Source organism: Trachurus japonicus, chromosome 11 (assembly GCF_045865225.1).
Source record: "Trachurus japonicus isolate A0001 chromosome 11, Traja_1.0".
Taxonomy (NCBI): Eukaryota; Metazoa; Chordata; class Actinopteri; order Carangiformes; family Carangidae; genus Trachurus; species Trachurus japonicus.
The window spans coordinates 15,834,454-15,855,822 of NC_140917.1; the positions used below are offsets into that span (position 1 = coordinate 15,834,454).

The 21,369-nt window shown below is 42.1% G+C and overlaps 3 protein-coding genes across 3 annotated transcripts; 1 reads left to right on the forward strand and 2 right to left on the reverse strand.

Annotated features, from left to right (window-relative positions):
* Positions 1–3,062: 3,062 nt before the first annotated feature.
* Positions 3,063–11,317, reverse strand: slc30a8 (solute carrier family 30 member 8). Its single transcript, XM_085791241.1, has 9 exons — positions 11,226–11,317; positions 10,010–10,173; positions 9,440–9,586; positions 8,252–8,405; positions 7,906–8,072; positions 7,592–7,704; positions 6,439–6,544; positions 5,921–6,055; positions 3,063–3,988 (listed from the first exon to the last, which is right to left on the reverse strand). Exons 1-9 carry the CDS (start codon positions 11,297–11,299, stop codon positions 3,843–3,845), a joined length of 1,206 nt encoding a protein of 401 aa, XP_085647367.1. The 5' UTR covers positions 11,300–11,317; the 3' UTR covers positions 3,063–3,842.
* Positions 11,318–14,168: 2,851 nt separating this feature from the next.
* On the forward strand, positions 14,169–17,510 carry LOC146978514 (uncharacterized). The gene is made up of 2 exons (XM_085791243.1): positions 14,169–14,615; positions 16,895–17,510. Exons 1-2 carry the CDS (start codon positions 14,415–14,417, stop codon positions 17,201–17,203), a joined length of 510 nt encoding a protein of 169 aa, XP_085647369.1. The 5' UTR covers positions 14,169–14,414; the 3' UTR covers positions 17,204–17,510.
* An 8-nt stretch (positions 17,511–17,518) lies between these two features.
* Positions 17,519–19,783, reverse strand: LOC146978515 (alanine and arginine rich domain containing protein). The gene is made up of 2 exons (XM_085791242.1): positions 19,168–19,783; positions 17,519–18,935 (listed from the first exon to the last, which is right to left on the reverse strand). The coding sequence occupies exons 1-2, from the start codon at positions 19,642–19,644 to the stop codon at positions 18,813–18,815; spliced, it is 600 nt and encodes a 199-aa protein (XP_085647368.1). The 5' UTR covers positions 19,645–19,783; the 3' UTR covers positions 17,519–18,812.
* Between the last annotated feature and the right edge of the window lie 1,586 nt (positions 19,784–21,369).

The window sequence follows — 21,369 nt, forward strand, 5'->3', positions numbered from 1 at the left end:
TAACCTGAAGTCATTTCTTTTCACTTATTCTCTTTCCCTTAAAAAAAAAAAAACACAAAAAAACACCTTATCTGCAACATGCAACACTGATATGAGGAACAGACTCAAGTTCACTCGACTGCCCACAACTTCTTAATTGCAGGAGGAGCGCTGCTTGGGTTGCCAGCATGAATGAGTGTTACTCTTACAATCCCCATCTGTTGTGCCGCCGGACCAATTGAGGCATGCCATTTTGGAAATGAGTTCCTCCATAATCATCCAGCCTGTCTTCTTCTTGGTGTGGTTAATTGGGATGAGGGAGTAGCGATGGTGAGTGGGTGGAGTCAGGTAGTGAGATGAATATACTCCCTGTGCTCTTCAGCTGAAATGTGCATTTGAAATGATAAGAAAACATTTTGATGCATCCATGGATGGAAAAGGTTGGAAAAGACAAAGGCCCTTGGCTGTTTGAGAGTCCATCTATCATCACTGATCAAACATAACAGAGAAACAGGAGATTGTATTGATCACATCAAGGCAACTATCTAACCAACCATCACTGTGGTAAACATCTGCGTAATGTAGCCGAGCAAAGGTCCTGTAAAAGACTATGTTGAGCTCACACAAAAGTATTGGGAAACATAGTCAAACCAAATCAATGCCAAGAAATAAAACAACAATTAATATAGCCTAAAGATTAAATAAAAACCTTAACAATAATCAATATATTAAAACAAGGGTGTACAGATCAGCTAAAAGAGGAACATCTGGAAGTAAAGTGTGATGTCATTAAAGAGTTAAAGTGCCCTATGGATAACAGCGACTGATCCAATCACCTGATAAGAGGCCACATTAAAAGAAAGTAGTGAAGTAATGGTAAAGGGATTAAAAAAACAAAACAATAAGAGCTTTATAAATGAATAAAACCCACAGAGATAGGGACACTCAACCTTGGCATACAGGTAACACTGATGTGTGTTTGAACTATCTCAGGTAATGAATCTTAAAGCAGGATAATGGAGTTGCAGCTGAGGCAGCAGGTAGGAAATGTCACCATAATCCAGAACCATGTTAATGTAATTGAACCATATTGAGACAAAATGTTGTCGTAAATATCAAAGATCCTCATTCATCACGAGGCAGTGTAAACAGAAGTGTTATCATTTAGTCTTTATGTGGTTACACAAACCTACTGGAAAGCATCGGGATGAAAATTCAAATGAAATATTGCACAGATATAGGCCGTGGAGTTGTCTCATGCAGCGTACTGACTGTGAGTCCTGTGCTGCTGCTGCTGCTTCTGCATTTAATTGAGGCCTCTGGCATAAAATACATCAGGCAACACAGATTACCTTGAAAGTGACACCAGGTTCAAAGTACTGCATCATCTCATTAAAGCTGCGGGGGCTCGAACCTTGAACATGAGGGGGCGAGACTATAGACAGTGGGGGGATTGTGGTGGTTGATGGAGTGGCAGAGAGGAAAGACCAGAGAGAGAGAGGGAGGACAAGGTAACGGAAAGGGAGATGGACAGAACAGCCCTTGTGAGGAAACACAAACCGTGTAATGATTATTAGCTGTGGGGGTATCAGGCCTAAAAAGGATTATCTAGCCACCTAGTGCATTACTCATGCTTTAATTAAATATGCACTGATCTGGTCCCTGAAGGGCTGAAGTTCAGATGGAGAAAGAGAGAAAGAGAGACGGGGGGGTGAGGGGGGACGAGGACAATGTACAACGGTCTGCTGTGAAGGAAGCAGCATGAAAACAGACAGTTTCACACCAGAGAGTCAACACTGAGATTAGTGCAGGTGAAGGTTAAGTATATAAATGGGTATGTGGGATTAGATGGGTGTATGTCCAAACTTTATACAGTGCTATGTTAAATTGGGGGAGCAGAAGGGAAAGGGCGGGGTTCACACACTCACATTCACACCTACAGGCACATTTATGGTCAATAATCAACCTAATGTTGAATGTGTTTGGGGATAACTCATGCAGGGACAGCAGGGAGAACATGCAAACTCCACACACAAAGGCCCACTTTTAGCTTTTTGCTGTGCCGCCCAAATTTAGCTTGAATTGACACAGAGAAGCAGTGGGGTTGAATATTATATATAATATCTACTCACCTTTTTTACTAACTTGCAATAAAGTGTAGAGCCAAACTAAAATAGATATTGGTACAGTGCCAGTCTAAAGTTTTGTGGGAGAGTGTAGTAGGCTATAGTCAAACTCTTGGAGGAGGACAAAATGCTTTCCATAACATTCAAGCTGGTTAAGGAGAAATTATTGTTAAGGCAAGGCTGTAAAAAAAAAAAAAAACTGATGGAATGAAAAGGCCCAATTGGGAAAAATGAAAAGTTAATATTGGTGATTATACTGTAAACTGCATGCTCTCGCTGAGCCTCCTACAGTCCAAACACATGCACATTAGGTTCATTGCTGACTCCAAACTGCACATTTTATGACATTGTAAATGCGGTTGTTTGTATCTTTATGTCAGTCATGTGATATAGACTCATGACTTGTCCAGGTGAACTCCGCCCGCCCCTCACCCTGTGTCAGCTGGGATTGACTCCAGCTCAACACAACCCTGCAACAATTAGCAGTAGATGGCCAATGGATGGATGGATGGATGATGGGTGGAATATTTTTAAAATAAAAGTCTTACAGTAGAGTACGGGGGCACGAGCCAGCTATGTGTCAGTTGTTATTAATGATGCCCTTGACCGTGCTCCTGTAGCTCTGGACGCCCGTAGCCCCTCGCTGCGGGAGAAGGTCAAACTCAAACGAGCCGTAAACACTTCAGTGTCAGTAACGTGTCAGTGGCCCCTGGTGCCTGCAAACTGGCTCAAGGTCAAGGTGGTGAAGAAGGTGGCGGTAGGGGTAGAGGGGGGGGTGTTAACAGGGATCAACATGCCCCTGAAGACAATGGATCCATTTCTACGCTTGTTGCCCGGCAACAGAGCATCTGTGCGGGCAGTAAGGGGTTAAACGGATAAGAGTGCTTTGTCACAAAGGATTTTATGACATTGTAAATCAGACTTTGAAAGCAAGACTCCTAAGATAGGGTGTTTGAAAAAAAAGGAATATTTTATTGAATAATTCATTTCAGCTTCTACCTTACAACAGTACAAAGGCAGAGAAATGTGTCTTGATCATGTATTTAAATATACGTGACACTCCTCCGCATACAGTACTTTTGAGGTTGCTGGTCTAATAGTCCATGCATAGAAATATTCATTGTATCAGACTTTGTGCAAATAGATGTGGCTGTGTCCAGCATCTTGAGTTGATACAGTGGGTTAATGCTCAAACAAAACAGTGACTGTAACACCGTCCTGGATGTTTCATATAAGGTCACATTAAGTGGACAAACATTGGTTAAGATGCATATTTTGAGTTACAATAAGACTTATAAATTAACATTTACTCATCAAATTAAATCACTTAAGATATAAAGATATGAGAAAAGGTGAGAACTTTTTTTTTTTTTACAGTGCAGAGCAATTTATATTTTTACACATAAAAAGCAAATGACAACTCATGAATATTTAAGTTTTAAACATTTTTAAACTTCACAAACTTCAAAAAACTTCTCCCCTAAAAAAAAATCATTTACTATCCTGAGCTCAGCTGCCTCTCATTATGACATTTGCTCCTTATTTCAATATTTCTTTATCTGCATTTCTTTGGGAATGTCAATGCAAAGGCACTTGAGGCACAGTCCGGTGAGTTGGGCTTTAACGTCAGAGTAAAAACATGAGACATCAGGGTCCAGCGAGCCGTGAGCCGGAGCAGCTGCAGTCGTAACTCGGCCTTGTTCGGCTGCGCTCGGATGACGACTGGGATGGGGGTTCCTACATCTTGGGGTCCACACACAGGGTACACCCAGGCTTCAGGTCGGCCTGTCGCTCCATTTGAATCGTGACAGAGTGGAAGTTGTAAGAGGAGAAACAACTTTGTGTCATTTGTCGTAGGACGGTCTGAGCGTCCACTGACTCATCTGTGGGGACAAAGGAAAAAACAGTTAAGTCACCTTGTGTGGACACTTTAGGTTCCTCCAGTTAAGACTTCATAAGCAGCAGAAATTTTGTATGTTACATAAATGTCTCGATACCAAGACTGATGTTGCTGTATGTCACCTGGAAAAAGATGTATTATTGTCACATATCTATGAAGATCTAAGTTTATAACATACGTGAAACACCCACAATCAAATCAAAAATCAAAATATATAAGATGGATTTACTAATTTTATGTAATCGTATATCATAACCATGCATACAGTATATGCATAGGCCCTATATGTGTATACATTTATTAAAGCAACTTAATAAAAGTTCTCTCCGTTTATATGTTTTGTTTTACTTATTCATTTCTCTTTAAGTTTGAACATGTGTTCTCATTTTGGGAATGTGGTGTCAGACTGCATATGTTTTTTATTTTAGCTGTATCTAGCATATATAGAAATTCAATATATGTACATGTATTGCATTTATGTATAGGTATTAGTAATGTATTTGTCAACAATCATAACTGCTCCTGTTGAGGCATATTTCATATCATCATGTCATTCAGTTCCTGTCTGTTCAGCCTTAGGTGTAGGTAGAGTTGACAAGTACATTATAATGTATCATAAAGCACTTATTAAATGTTGAACGTTGCCATCCATCATTATTAGAGTTTACAAAAAAATAACATTTAAATTTGCCTGAGGGTGATGCCGCAGGAAAGACTGCTGTGACAAAATTAGACGGTACGAATCTGTGTTTCATCTTCAGCTGTCAGACTCGTGGTTTCAGCTGAATTATCTCACTGACACTAGTTTGCTCACACACTACAATGACATTTATTAGGAGTACAACACACTATCAGACACACTGATCTAAAACTGTTTTTTTTTGTGGTCTCACTTTTCAATATTTGAGAAAGATTATCACAGGGTGACAAACATTTTGAAACTTCTGTCCAGACAGACTTGCGTGTGCATGTGTGTTTTCTAACGGGGTGTTCCCACCAAACGCGATGACGCTTCATCGCGCGTCGAGATTACATGTAAAGTCAATGCAAACACGCGATTAGTCGCGTCATCGCGCCGGGCGATGCGATGGACGCGATAGCGCGGCGCGATGGACGCGTTGGCCGCGAAAAATCGCCTCCATCGCGTCGCCCGGCGCGATGACGCTTCATCGCTCGAGTTCAAATAATTGAACTTTTGCGGCGAATTCGCGTGAAGACGCGCCGCGACAGCCTATCAGCTTTGAGATCGTCACCGACGTGCTGACGTACGGACGTACTGGTGTTCCCTAACTTCCCTTGGCAGTTTAGTCAGAGCGAGTCTATTGACAATATTAGAAGTTTTCTGGTTTAGATTAGTTTATTATTCAGATCCCCATTAGCGGCAGCAAAGCCACAGCTCTTCACTGTTGCTTTTCCGGTTTGGAGATTCGGACCTGAAAGCCCGTTATCACTGCTGTTTTCAACCAGCGGGCGCTGCGAGCCGGCCGCCCCGTCCCAAAGCACTCAACAGGCGGTCAGTCACACAGTAGTTCACGGAGCCGTCTCCTCCTCCTCCTGCAGCCAGAGACCCACACCGCTGTTCCTCTCCCATCTACAGGGACAGGAACAGTGCAGCGCCTCGTCGCGCGACGCGATGCCGCGACGAGGCGTTTTTTGCATATTGAACCAGCGTCAAAACTGGAGCGTCTAGCGCGACGCGATTTCATTTGACGCGCGTTCATCGCGTTTGGTGGGAACACCCCGTAACATATAGGAAAAAAAGCATCTGTATATTTTAGAAAAACCAAAAGTGAATGTGGCCACTGACTGGATTTTGATTGACTTGATGCTGAGTGTCAAGTGGCACCAGTTTATTAAATAATGTGCAGAGGGCTCGTCATTTCAGAGGAGTGTGTGTGTTTACGCTTCATCTCACCTATGGCTACGTGTGCAGTCATCACGGCCTGGTTCATGGTGAGAGCCCAGATGTGGAGGTTGTGGACCGCCTTGACCCCCTTCACTGCCAGGAGACCGTCCCGCACCTCACCGTACTTCACCCCCGATGGAGTGCCTGCGTCCCAGATGGAAAACACAAAGAGACAAATAGTAAGTGTGAGGCAGAGGAGATGAAGACGGACTCAGTGATGAGAGGACGGAGTATAAAGACACCGACATTCAATGTGTTTACATCAACATTTTTAATTGGCTCATAAATAAAACCTGAATGGAAAACATCTGGGAAAAAATGGCAAAAATGTTTCTGTACTTACCACATGAGATCAATTAATTTACTCATTTGTTCATTATTCAATTGATATTTTCTACATTGCTTTTCCTCCATTGCTGACATCCTTTATACATGGTCTTGTTCCTCCCACTCCCTCCTCATTCTGCAGATTTTCTTCAGTTCAGACCAAATGTAACCGAGTGTTGGCTTAGACATGACGAACTCACCTTCCATCAGGACGAGGAGGATGTCTTTCATGATGGCGAAGGTTGTGCATAGGACGAATATGGAGAACAGGAAGGTGCAGATGGGGTCAGCAATCTTGTATTCTGGCTGAAAATCAAAACATAATACAGACAGTTAGAGTGTCATTATCATCTGCATGCATCAACATAATATGATTACTTTTGGTCTTGAGAATGGAGATGATGTCATCTTTTTTCACCATATCTTTAAAAAGGAGGTTGGAAGGATAGAGCTAAGTATTTCATCTTTGTTTTTATGATCAGTATGGTTTACTTCAAAGGAAAGGGACAGAGGACAGTGGTGGTGAATTCAGTTCTTATTCTGTAAGAGAAGCTGATAACTGCAGATGTGGGAGAGAATCTGCAGCACAATGAATGAAAACACCGAGCAACAACCGACAGGTAGATGCTGAGCAACGGAAGAGCATGTGGACAGAAAAATACAGCGCTTCATTCTTTCCTGCCTGCAAACAACCACAGCCTCGTGTTGTTTCGACAGTTCCTCCAGGACCCGTTTGTTTTTTGTTTTTAGTTTACCAAGAGCTGGAGGCTAAAAATAAGACAGGAATTAATATACAAGAGCTCCCATACTAGATGCTTCAGTATCCCCACACTGATATTAAAAAAAATGAATTAAAGGAAAGATAATCAGTTGTTCTTCTGATTTTTCTGTTTTGTTTTAATATTCAATAATCAAATTGACCTTTTCTGACCGTGAGCTACATTCATCCCTATATTCATTATATCAAATGGCTTATATAATAATAAAATATTTATTACCTATTAAATTGAAGGATTGCATTACAGCGTCAGTAATTAATTTGGCAATTTTTCATCTCTGAAGGTAAAAAAGTCTAGTTTCCAGAGTTACTTGCTCTAGTACAGTCCAGTAGCCGAGAGCAATCAGAAAATAGATTTTATATTCATGTGACTGATTGAATACCTTCTCCTCACAGAAACAAAGTACATAACTGAATATTCAAGTCATTCCTAAAAGTATTCTTCTTTTCAAACTATTTTCAACAATGAAAATAAACGTCTTAAAGTTTCTTAACTTGACATTTCATGAGTTTCACAACTGGTCTCTCTATTTCATAAGGTAGAAACTTGTGGGTTTGTCTAAGAAACTGGTTACCTTGAAGAAGATGATGATGGCGCTGACGAGCACGCTGACGCTCTGGAGGAGATCTCCCACCACATGGACGAAGGCTGCTCGCACGCTGGCGTTGGCCTGCTGAGCCCTCCGTCCTGACAGGAAAAATAACAGGGTAGTAAAGCTAATTATACACTGGATTATAATTCATTATATATTCCATTATAATGTCATTATGATGGATTGTAATGACCCCACGGTGGATATTCAGTCACAGCACAGAACAGCGTGCAGGGGGGGGAATTCGACAGTCCACGGTGATATGAGTTAAGTGACATATTAAGGACTGGGCTCACCGTGGTTCGGCCCGTTGTGCTCCACGTCCACGTGGTTGTCACCGTTGGAGTGAGCGTGGTTCGAGACCTGCTTTGTCTTCTTGTCACCGTGGCTGTGGCCGTGGCCGTGCGAGCTGAGGCCGCCGTGACTGTGGCCGTGGCCGGACTGGTGAAGGGTGAGAGCCATTCTGGTGAAAGAGAGCGGAAACAAGAAATGTGAAACCGCTCAGCTCCGAGGAGACCATGGAGCTGGATTCAGTCCTGCCCTCCTCTGTGTGTCGGCTTTAATTGAATCATAAATATTCAAAGAGCCACTGTGCCCTGATAAAAGTCGTATAAATGAGAAATGAGGGTGTATTTTACTCACATAATATTGGCCAGCACGGCACAACCAGAGGTAATGAGCATGATGGTGCCCTCGATCTCGAAGTCGTCGCTGACGAGCCGCTCCACGGCCAGGTAAACTAACACACCTGTTACCAGCCAGATGGTGAAGACTGACAGCAGCGCCCCCAGGATCTCTGCAGGAGACGAGGCAGAAAGAAACCTGTTGACTGGACGGTGGCGTCTCACACACAAACCTGGAGTCTGATGTTACACAACTTGTCCACAGAAATGCTCTGCTGGCAAGTTACAGTGTCAGAGACCCAACTTTATAAAACCTCATTGTGCATCAGCACCAGCTGCACACATGAGTGTCAGTGGGTTTGGAGCCAAAGAGGAAGCTCTTGCAAAGTAACACAAAAAAGAGAGAGATGTGTTTGTATTTAAAACTGTCCAACAAATATCACTCAGTTTGGTTTGAATATAGATAAGTATCAAAATAACAAAATAACAAGCATTCAACATTTTGGTGAATATATAAAGAGGCTTTCTACAGAGGAAACAAAAGTTGAATATTGTGTGTTGTTTAGTGAGATAAAAAAAGTCACTTCTTCTCTTCCCTCTGCATTTCAGAATCAATACTGTATTGATCCCCAGAGGGAAATCAAGTTGAAAGTATATTAGTTTTAAGATTGCTCTTTCCAAACTGCATTGACATACAGTATGTCTCATACTTGTTTGTATATGTCAATAAATACTTTGAATTTGCAAGTTTTACGTCAAATTTACAGTGGAAAAAACTTGTAAATTTAGTAGAAAACATAAAAACTTGACTTTATAAAGTCTGAGAATATCCAAGTTGTAGTATATTTCTCATGCATTGCTGTCTTCAAACTTAAACTCAGTAATGTTATGTACCCCCTCCTCTCTTCCATCTTGTTTTCTTGTTTTTGGCCCTAATATGTTGTTGCACCAAATTACTCTTTTATGTCTCTTCAGAAAAAGCTGTATCAAAATCATAAAAATAAAATTCCTTCAGTCAAATTCCAAATTAGTATTCATCCAGAAAATCCTGCATCAATCGCTGTCGACTAAACCGCATTAAAAACCTCACAGGACGAGGAGTTGGTTGGTGATCTCAGTATCGAAGGGGAAATTGTTTCAAGTGCAGCTTTAAAAAATCCTTGAGCCGCTACAGGATGATACATGAACAACACTGTGAGCGATGTACCTGCACGGTGCCAACCAAAGCTGAGCCTGTGTGTGGCAGGTCTGGACGAGAGCCAGAGGGACAACAGGCTGATGATGAAGCTGGTGAAGTCCACCAGCAGGTGGGCAGCGTCTGTCATCACCGCCAGACTGCCTGCAAAATACCCACCTGCAGAAAGAGACAGAGAGACAGAGATGATATTTAAATACCACATCGCTTTGTTTTAAGAGGGAGAAAAAAAAAATCACACTGTGGAAAAATAAGTGATGAAGAGAGAAGAAGGGTGAAGGGAACAGAGGGGGGGAAGGAAAAGGAAGTGGAGGGTAAGAGGAAGAGGAGAGAAGGAGAAGTGAAAGGAGACGTAAAGAGAAGAAAGGTCAGGGCCAGGGGCAACGGGAGTGAATGAGTAGTTAAATTATCAACTTCACAAGTATCTGATTCACAATCAACCAGTCAATAACATATCAGGTTTATGATAAAGTGTCACAGACTGAATCATGATGGAAAAATCTCCTGCGTGTGAAAAAGTGCAAAATAATAACAGGAAACAAGGATTAAAAGATGCTGAAGAGAAGAAACAGGAGGACTGACCGAGGATTTCACCGATCATGAAGACCAGGCAGATGACGGAGACCATGTACAGACGCTTCCTGGCTACTTTCCTCTCTCGCTCCCGATCCTCCTGAGCACGGCTGTTGTCATGGCAATGCTTGATGCCGTCCGTCTGCACAGCCTCCTGGACTGAAACAGCATCGCTGGAGAAACATCAACATGAGAATAAAGTCAGTGAAGCAACAGGTGACAGCGAGTATATGACCTTTTAAATCATTATGTCTTTTAGAAATGATTACAAATGACTTCTTTAGCCCCCAGAGGATTTTTATTTAGCTTTGACTCATAATAAAAATGTTTTTAAAAAAAATAAAATAAAAAATAAGAGCATAATAACTTAGGCAAAGAGAGGAAAGCAGAAATGAGAAGAACCAGCAACATTTTCGCATCCAAGTCAAAACTGTTGGAGATAAATGTTAATCCTATACTTCACTTCATGAAATGGATTTGTTTTTAGAGCTGCAGATTCGGGACTGATGTCTAGTTTCATTCATTGTGTAAAAAAACAAAAAAAAAGCAAGTGGCCTTTTATATATGAAGACTAAACAAATTGAAAACGAGGATTTTATTTATTTTATTTTATTCTGAATAGGCTACTGTTCTTAAAAGTCATGGGGGAGTGATTAAATTTGAAGTGTCAGCTTACACAGATCAAGTGAAATGATCAGCTGTCTGTAACAATAATCCACAGATGAGGGCGGTCAGGGCCACTGTTTCTTCAAATTCACTATATTTGCACACAAAACCAGTATTTCTTCTCTACAAGAGCATTTGCAATTTGTGTGTAAAGTAAATATCAGCACGCAGAGTTTGAGGTCACGGTGCTGCACACCTCCCTTCAGGTATGACCGGATACATTGCGCAGTACAAAGAAAGAAGAAGAAAAAAACTGTCAAATGAGCTGACCCCAGATCCGTCCCGTGTGGAAACCCAGAGTTTCACAAACAAGGGAACGTGAGCAAAAGACGCTGCCCACAGCACCACCACCTCCTCACCGCAGATAAGAATAGTTTCACAAATTTTATCTAGACTTGTGTCTCTTAAAACTTACTGAATAATTGTAGTAGCATATTAGAGTTGATGCTATTAAACAGAGACTTGATAGGTTTCTAAAGGACGAGTTCACGTCCACGCACATTTTACTCAACTTTGACTTGTTTGCATGTTTAGGAGATATAAGAAATCAAAGGTTTACCTTTCTGTAAAGCTGTAACTCCTCTTCGCATCTGTCACCAGGGGAACACTCTCTGGATTCTTCTTTTTGAACATTTTGTAAAATATCTGATGTAAAGAAATTACTTTAAAAAAAAACTAAAACAAAAAATCCCCCAAATAAAACAAAAACAAGCTTTAAAAAATCAACTTAAAAGTAATTTTGAGATAGGCTATTTAGTTTAAATTTAAATTTGTACTTCTTGGTCTAATCTGCTGTGGGCGTCGTTGTCTCCACGCTTCGTCCAGTGTCTCACCGGCCGTCCATCCTCTCAGACCGTCCAGGCTGCAACAGCTGAGTGTCTGCTGCTGCTGCTGCAGCCTTGTGACCCTCACTGCTCTCGCACCGTGTGCAAACACTTGGCCGCCTGCAGAGCCCCGGAGGTGGGCGAGGAGAGGAGAGGGACGGTGACGGCCTGTGTGCATCCAAACCCCTGGAGGTGCGCTGCAACTTACCCTTAAAAAGGACAACAACAACAACAACAACAACAAAAACCGAAACCAAAGGCAGGTGATGGACTGTCAGGGCCATTAACACATGTGTAGCCTACACCTCCGCCCCTCCCCCTGTAGGTAGGTGAAACTTATATTAATTAGTTGAATGACATCGAGTGGGTGGGCGGGGTCAGACAAACAAATAAACTCTCTCTGGACCCGCCCCCCTCCTGTGGCCAGCCGGCACTTAATGATTATACAATCAAACATGTAGTGCCGTGCGCTCCTTCCCTCACTGTAATCACGGGTTTGATCTTTTGTCCCATGTTTGACTTCTTCATTTTTAGATCTATCTGAACTCATTTGTTACATATATTTGAATTGAGAGCTGATTTACTTCAGGGATTAAATTCATGGATTCACAAATTTTCATCATCAGAAAAAAATCGCAATGGAAATAAAATAGCCTCCCATAGTAGAGTAGTAGAGAATACTTTATTCATCCCTAGGAGGGAAATTCATTCATTCATAGGAGAGGTTTCATCCCACCATGTGTAGCTACACGCCAGAGGACATGTGTAGTAGTAGGTTATAAATAGGGAAATCCGCTAAAAGAATGAATGGTCCTTACAGTTTCATAATCTCTGCATCTTGAAATATAGGCTATGTTGTAACTTTTTTTTCTCATAAAATTCACCACAAGGTGGCAACAATGAACCAGCTGCAGTCTGCATGTTTCCAGTGACACAGTGTGATAGCTGAAAGGAAATCAGTATCTGTGGGCTATGTTTATAGGAGCATGTTCTTGTGTTGTGTGTTCAAATTAACAAGAAAATACCACCATGTCCTCTGTATTTCACGTTTTATTTATCTCAGGAGCCGCCCTAGTCCTCCTGAGCATGAGCTTGTAAAGTGATATTCACAAATTTAGTTGTGGCTAAATCAGCCCTTAAAAACTTGCACAATAAAGCACCGAGTTGGACAGTTTTCTGCTCTGTATCAGTGCACAGATGTTGATAAAACCATTTCTTCTTTTACAGTGTCTTTGTTTAACCCCAACAGGGATAATTTGTTCAACAGTTTTCATTCAGTCTTTTTCAGAAAATGTACAAAGCTTCACAGAAGCACACTGAGAAATTTGAGTTGTCGCCCACAGGGTCACAAAGGTTGATTTACTACAACTACTACAAACCCTGGAACTATATTTCTTATAAACATCACTTTGCAGTCTCAAAATCATTTGAATCCTAACTTGAGCCTGTATGAAGGGCAATCATGTGCAGGACTTACCAGCTGCCTGTGGAGATTGTAAGTTGTGATTCAGGCCTGCTTTGGATTCTGCAATCATGAAAACACATATATAAAGTAAATTCACTTTCTATTGCTGCACAAGTTTAAGTTGCTCTTCTTTTGACTAAGGAGGACGTAAGAATATCCATTTAAAACTTAGGCTACCTCTTTCTGTACATTTTACCTGCCTCTGCCTGGGGTCTGTCTATTGTCGTAGTAATCACACTACGACAATAGACAGAGCCATTGAAAGATGAAGCACTTTTGTCAAAATCTGTAAACAGACACAGACAAGAAAACAACTGTAAACAATGCAGCGACACAGACGTTACAAGACTCATCGGTCCATCGTCTCACTGTACATGTTGATGGTTTGTACACAAGTGTGAGATGCATCAGGTCGTGGTTCAAGTCTCTAGAGATGAGGAGGAGAGACAGGGTTCAGTTTTTATGGTGGTCTGGATGTCGGCAGTAGGTGTGTCAGTGTGGGCGGTGCAAGGGATGATACTGTTACAAGGATGGAAATCTTTTCAATCTCTTTCAATCTTTTTGACACTCACACACTGTGACTTAAAAAAGCTGTTTTTTATTCTTTTTGAGAGGAGTGACGTTAGTTTTCTTGAAAAGACCAAAAAAACGGAGTCAGTTTGAGTCTAAAAATAGCTTTTTTCTTTGTGTCGGGTCTATTTTGGTCGAAGTCGTCTGTGGACTCCGGAGAGTGGGCCTGTGTTTGGTTTGCCAAAGTGTTGTGTGGTTGAATGGATGGAGCCGTGGGGTTGCCAGGGGCTGCAGAGGGAGGGGAAAATGGCACGAGAAGGGTTAGTTACACATGGCTGTTCACACTGTTGTTAAGATCCTGACCCTGCGACGGGGCCACTCACAGAGCCCATGAGAGCTCCGCTTGCACACTGTGTGTTTGTTTGTGTATCTCTGTGTGTGCACATATGCGTGCACATGCTGCCTCTTCAAACAGGCCCAAACAACGGACCAGAGCCATTGCAGGCCCAAGTGCTTTTAAAGATGCACAACTGTTGTGGTCATGGCAACCACCCGCCTCCTCCCCTCCCTCTCCATCCTAATGATCACTGTATGTGTGTGTGTGTGTGTGAATCTGAGAAAATGGCCCCAGAAGTTGTATACAACTCCAGGTCAGGCATCTGGACAATGCACTGACGTCAGAGCTGCTCTGTCACATTCAAGTGACGCCAGTGCACTTTGCCAGGGAGCGGAGGGGGCAAAGTTTGAGAGACAGAAAGCAAGAAAAGAGAGAGAAAGGGGGGTAGGAGTGTGTTTAGAAGAAGAGAAAGAGAGTGAGTTCCACTTAAAGTCCTCAGAAGTGCAAGGGATCTCATAACAGAGAAGAGGGAGAGACCAGACGAGGCTGCACCACAGCTGAGAAGAAACCCCCAGTTAGAAAAGCTTTTAAGAGTAACACCAGTCTAATAACATGATGGAAGTTGTCCTAACCAGACTGCGGGACTTCTCCTGCAAGACGTCCACCTTTGATGACTGTAAACCAACCGGACAGAGCGTGTGCAGCAGGGACCCTCGGACGAGAACGGAGCACCTCAGGGAGGGGAGCACAGCGGGAGGAGACGGCAACAAACTGGACATCGAGAGCGCGCTGGCCTGGCTGCGTAGAGAACTGGTGAGAAAAGAAGTTTCACCAGGTCCTTTATTAACTGAGACTCCCAAAGTATAACTCTTCAGAGATCCATGTAAATGACTTTACTTAATTTACTTAGTAATAATGCTAGTTTTGACTTAATTTCACAGGCAAATACTGTATTTAGTTATTAGTTACCCTAAATTACATATGAAATATACTAATAAATGAGGCATTTATAGCCATGCAGGTGTTTTGCACCATTAATTAAACTGACTTATGCTGGAGTTTGCATGAGGTCAACATATACCAGCAAGTATATTGATTAAAAAGTTTTTAACTTCTCCCCCAACAAAACTATCCCACAGAGTCCTAAAACTGTATAGTTGTTTAATTTTGTTACATAAAAAGTATAAACCTGGATTGTTCCATAATTTACTGTAAACCTTTCAAAGAGCTGCAGAATGAGTATTTTCATGTGGGACTATGGTACTTTTGGAACAAGTAATAACTCTGTGTGGTCCTGGTGGACAACTGTAAGATAGCAGTGTGTAGAGAGGCATTTTATTGTCCTTTATGTTGAAGGTCAAGACATTTGTCACCCAAACAAAATGACCTCCTGGGTCACTCTGAGGGCTTTTGTGTGGGAGGCCCAAGTTATTGCCTTTTTGTTCCTGAGATGCATGTAGGGCATGTTGTTACAATGTCAAACCCTTTCAAACTATTGTGTGTGTGTGTGTGTGTGTGTGTGTGTGTGTGTGTGTGTGTGTGTGTGTGTGTGTGTGTGCGTGCGTGTGTGTGTGTGTGTGTGTGTGTTTGCACCACTGTGTAAGGCTCATTGTCACGGCCTAATATATCACTCGGCATTAAGTGCATTCACCCAGACAGCTCGTCATGGTAACGGAGGAGAAACCACGCGTCTGGGCAGGAGCCGGACAAAACAGTAAAAAAAAAAAAAGCAGAGGCCTCCTGGTTGGTTTATTAACAATCCTCTGTAGAGCAGCAATAAATGACAGAGCCTGAGTTGTACTCATGTTAAAGAACAAGTAGATCTCACTGTACCGCAACACAGACCTTGTTAAAATATTGTTTTCTCTCTGTTATTATAAGCTGCAGCTTCAGCCAAACAAACTCCCATCAGCCCTTTAAAATTCAGGCTAGGGTCCATCTAGTGGCTGCTCACATGCTCAGCTCATCCAGTGTTGATTTTCTTGGTTTATTTTTGACTTTGCAAAGAGCGTAAATTATCTCACCTCAAGGCTGATTGATTATCTGTCCTGGGGCTTTTGATTAGCAGATAGAGGGGAATGTAAATCTTTATTTTTTTATGGGCATTTACGTTTTACTTACTGATTTTATACCTAGATTCATGTGTGATTAATAAACACCATTTTCTGCCCTAATAAAAAAGTGGTTAAAAGGTTTAATCGGCAATTTCTCTTAGTAAGATTCATGTCGGACAAATAGTTTGTGCAAAGAAAGCTAACTTACCTTCTAAGAAAAACACAAAATAATTATTTCTACTATTTGCCAATAGTGAGTCTGTTGTGGTTTGTGTCACCTCTAATCAGATATTTGTCTTGTCTCCGTGTGATCCTATAGGGAAAGATAATAGGGCATTCTATAAAAGCAAGCATAATGACCAGCTTCTTGATTGAGACCAGGGTTTACAGTGGGACAAGCAAAGAAAATAAAGACTTATGCAGATGCAGATACACATTCATACTGTTTGAAAGGAGCTGGAGTTTGGCAAGGGCTGCTGGAGCCAGCGTCATGCTCACATCTCCAAAATCCCCTCAAAGGAAAAGTGCATGTTTCGACTCTCATTCCTCCGAGTGTCGACAAAGGCGGGAAAAACCAGTACCTTTCAGCCAGAGTCCATTTTCAGTCTGGTGCTGTAATTAAGAGAGAAAAGAAATGCAGATCGGACCAGAAGGGGTTTTTTTTGTGTGTGGGACATTCCTCACTCGTTAGGACAAAGTTTGGACTCTGAAGTTGGTGGATTTCTGAATATCTTATTCTACAATGCCAGCAATTAGACAGCCTGCCGTAAGAAAGAGAAGAAAGAGAACAGCAGAAAGATGCATTTGCATTTGAAAGAAGGCAACGCTCAAATGAAATGGCAGTGGTTTCACACTGAGCATGAACCTGTTCAGCTTGAAAAGGCAAGAAACTCAAGTTCACTTTCAGTTTCTCATTTCAATCCCCTGCTGTATAATTTTTCGGCCCTGCATGTAGTTTTCTCTCGATCCATGTATAAAAAATCCAAACTAAAGCATGTGTGTGTGTGTGTGTGTGTGTGTGTGTCTTTGTGTGCATAGATGGAAATGCGTTCACAGGACCAAGCTCTGATCCGGCAGCTGATGGAGCTTCACTCGGGCATCCAAGAGCTCAAGCAGGAGCTGTCTGAGGAGGAGGAGGAGGAGGAGGAGGAAACAGACGAGGAGGAGGAAGAGGAGGGGGAGGAGGAGGGCAGCTATTGGGACTCTGAGAGTGAACGAGGAAGCAGCAGCATCTACTCCAGCTCCGGGGAGGCCGGCTTTTCCATTTCCTACCTGAAGATGTCTCCGCCCGTTCACTCAAGGGTTTCATCCAAGAAAGCGCTCAACAGGAGAAGCTCCGTGCCCTGAAAACCCACAGTATTAAATTAGAGTTGTACCTTTTTGACTCTCCTCAATTTCATTTTATCCTCTGCACAAAGACGAGGTGGAGCAAGATGAATAAATCTGCAGTTTCCCACTATAATTTTACTCCCTTTATTTTTTTAAATGTTGTTTTATTTTGAGAGAAACCAAACAAGAGGATAAAGAGGAGTTAAGGAAAGATTAGTGGTCATTTACACACTGAATTCACAATGTCATTCTAATGGCTTCATCAGTTTACAGTCTTTGTTTTTCTGATGTTTATTTTCTTAAAAGTATTGTAAATTAATGCATTTGTTAAGAATTTGACACTTGTGGAAAAGACAGAGGCCTAATTCACTTTCTTGTTTACCTAACTTTGTTTAGGACAAAGACTGGAAACAGGGAAAGCTTGAATGTTTTGTGTTTTTTGTTTTTGTACAGATTAAATAAATTAGATATTATGTGTTATATAGTATTGTGCTGATCCAGATGAGCTGTTTTCCTATTTTTTAGTCTAAACACTAAGCTAAGCTAACCAAACCAGTGGATGTCTTGTAGCTTCACTCTTACTCTTAGTAAGCGTTTTCCAAAACGTCCCATTCCTTTTAGTTAGTAAATGTGACAGAACAGCACAATTCTGTGTTAAACATTGACCTAAGGGCAGTTTTATTGTCTTTGTGTAGAAGTGTGTGTCTGAACATGAGAGTTTTCATCTCTATGTAGATAAATAAAATATCAATGTTAACAGCAGCTTTGAGGACAAACTCAAACTCATGTAAATGTTTATTTCTTTATCTTCTTGTTTTATGTAAAACTCTGAATCACTGTGTATTAACCTGTCAACTATCACTGTGTGTCTGTATGTGTGCACATATATAAGCTGCAAAGCTCACTGACCTTTTACAGGCTGTAATTATGTACAGAATCAATTCAGTGGCACAGCAGGTCAGTGGAGTTCATTGCATCTTTATTGTGCACATGCAGTGATAAAACCTCCTGGTATCAGTAGGACAGTTTTAAATATCTCCCAGACAGCAGTATGAAGGCCAATTGCCATAATGTGAACTGTGTAAGTTAGACCTGTTTGGAAGTGAGATGCGGGTGCATTTAGTAACCTTACCTGAACCTTTAGCAATATTTCAAACAGATGCTGTTCTGCAGCAGTAGGCTAGTATGGCAACATAATAAAGAGAAGTGAAAACAGTGATGTTGCACTCTTTTATTTTGTCAAATTACAAAAAAAATATCAACATAAAAATGTTTTATTTGATTCCATCTTTACATTCAAACCATCTTGTTTCTCCATCTCACACAGAAACAAAACATGCGCAAACAGGTTTTCTGTAGCACAACTCTCCAAAAGTGCAAAATAAATCTAAATTTAATGAGCCAGCGACAAAACCAAGCACATTTTATCCTTCATATTCCTCTACCTACATGCAACAGGTGTCTATTTTGTAAGATGCCACATTTTATCACTATGAAGTTTTTCAGTAGTGTCACAGTTGTTTCCTTGTTCACCATAGGTTACAGTAAGAGCTTTTCTTTTCTACCTCCTCTTCCCTCTCGTCACTCTTAGGTTTTCCCCAGAGAAGGGTCTCTCTGCTGGGGCCGGTTACTGCTGATCCTCCCCCTCCACATCCACACCTCCGAAACTCTCCCTCCTCAGTCTTTGGATCTCTGTGTTGAGCCCCAGCAGCGTCTGAGCCAGCTGGAGGTCCTGTGAGCGCATTTCCAGCTGCATGACAACAATGAAAGAACTGAATCAGTATGTCAGGCGGCTACAGTATATACAGTACTTAGATCCAAAGACAAAAGGATGAACATGATTGATTGATTTTTTTTTCTTTTGCCTAATTTCTCTACATTAATACAGTTCCACCAATGACAGGAAAATCAGGGAAAGTTGCAAAGTGCATTAAAAAAAAGTCACATATTGTGAAATCTGTAGGTTGCCAGGCACAACTTACCAGTTCAGACCTGAGCCAGGTTATTGCTCCATCTATCTGTGCCCTCCTCAGCTCCTCATTGGCTTGCAAACTCCTGCCGATACTGAGCGGTCTGACAGAGGAGCCAGAGTTTTGGGGGAGATCTCTGGACTCCCCTGTCGCTCTGAAGGCATGAATTAGTTTATTTTTAATGTTCTCCAGCACCATGGTGGACAGAGTATCCTCGCTGTGACTGTCCCGGTCCATGCTGAGAGGGGAAGGAGCGTGCAGCCAGGCGGTCACTTGTTGCTTCCCAGCACTTTCTGAGACAGAAAGCAGTTGACACAAAACTTTTTGGGGATCGCCTTCTCTTCCTTTTCTCCTTCTCTTTCCCTGAATAAATTTCACTGGATCTCCAAAAACTTGAGGATCCGCTCTGAACCGGTCTTTGTCCGTCCCCTGTTTGAGCAGCACTCTGCAGCACAAGTTTCTGTACCTCTGCTCAGCAGCTGCAATCATCCCTTTGCCTGCCTGCAGTTGAACTGGCTTGTTTTGTCATTGTTACTATGGAGAAACAGTCCTCCGCCTGCGCCCTCCACCCCTCTTCCTCCTCCTTTCCGCAACACTAATAGGAATGGTGGAAGATCTCGGACAAAGACTATTGTTGCCTCCAAAAAGAACTGAAAAGACCCCTGCAACCACCGCCACTAACCCTCCCCTCTCCCCCCTTTCTCTCTTTCTTTTTCTCAGTCAGACCCGCCCCCATACAATCCCAGTGTGAGAAATGTGTTGTGAGTGAGCTCTCATTTGGACAAAAGTGCCCATGTGTAAACCTGTGTGAGTGTAGTAGCCTGTATACATGCATGTGTGTGCCTCCATGTACAGCGTGCACAAAATCCATCACAACCCCCAGTGGACTTTTTTTTTTCAGTGCCTCTCCCTCTCCCTAAATAAGACCTGCTTGTCAGCTTAGGAGACAGACAGGTTGGGCGAGGAGGGAGACACTGCCTCAGTGTTAGCTGATTCAGAGGCACAAAGGCCATCCTACGGTGAAATATAACCAGGCCTTTTGTGCCCAAGTTAAGTCCATTCCCTTTGGGGTTTGTGGGATGGTTTTTGGCAGCGATGAACAGTTTTTCCCCCCTGACTTCTGTATAGAGATGCGTTCGGGGTCTAGCGTTATTTTCCCGCCTGACTTATGAGCCTGGCTGTGAGAAGTGAGAGGACACATTTGGAGGGGACATCCCACTCAGTCACTGCTTTCAAGTACACAGCTTCTTTTTTCCCAGGGCAGCTCCTCGTCTTTTAAGAAATATTTTTGCTCTTTTTCAGTGTTATGTCACAGGAAACAAAGAGCAGCAGTGTGTGTGTGTGTGTGTGTGTGTGTGTGTGTGTGTGTGTGTGTGTGTGTGTGTGTGTGTGTGCCGGAGAGCGAGACCTTGCAACATCCAAACACTCCATTAAAAAAAGAAGGACTCTCGGCCGAGTTCTGCTCCACACACACTGACCATTAAAGAAATGGCTTTGATTTGCAATTCTGTCATACGGTGATGTATGGACGGGCGGATGAGCGTGTTGGACAGCGTCAGACGGAGCGCTGCACTTGTCAGAGCTCATAAGATGTGAGCTATGACTCCATTTGTGCAGAGGTCTGTGGAGCGTGAGAAGAGGTTGGAGGGATTGGGCAATCACTCTTGAAGGTCAAGGGAGCAGGGTGACGCGTGACGACAGCGACAGAGACAAACAAGCTGCCAAATACTCAGAGTGAGCCTCAGGTGGTGGTGTAGAGGCTGCAGAGAGTGAAGATGCAGTGAAATTATCACTTAGACAAAAAATATATAGCAGTAGAACGGGTGAAATGTACTTTACGGATCAAAAGTATACTTGGTGCAGAAAAATGTCCCCGTGGCCTTTTATGTCATTAGATCGATCAGTCAGGTGTAAGTAGTGGTTTGCTGTTGAGGACATGCAGCTAATTTATTTTATATAGGACTGCAACTTTTTTTTTTCATTATAGATTCATCTCTGATTATTTTCTCATTTAATCTATTGCTAGAAAAGAGTGAGAAAAGCCCATTACAGTTATCGAGATTCCTCATTTTGTCTGACCAGTAGTTATAGAGTTCAATGCACCAAATCATTTTGAGAAGCTGAGACTATTTATTAATGAGAATTCATGTATTATGTGATGCTATTCTGCAAATAAAATGACTCAACTTATCATTTAAGCAGATACAGTTGCCA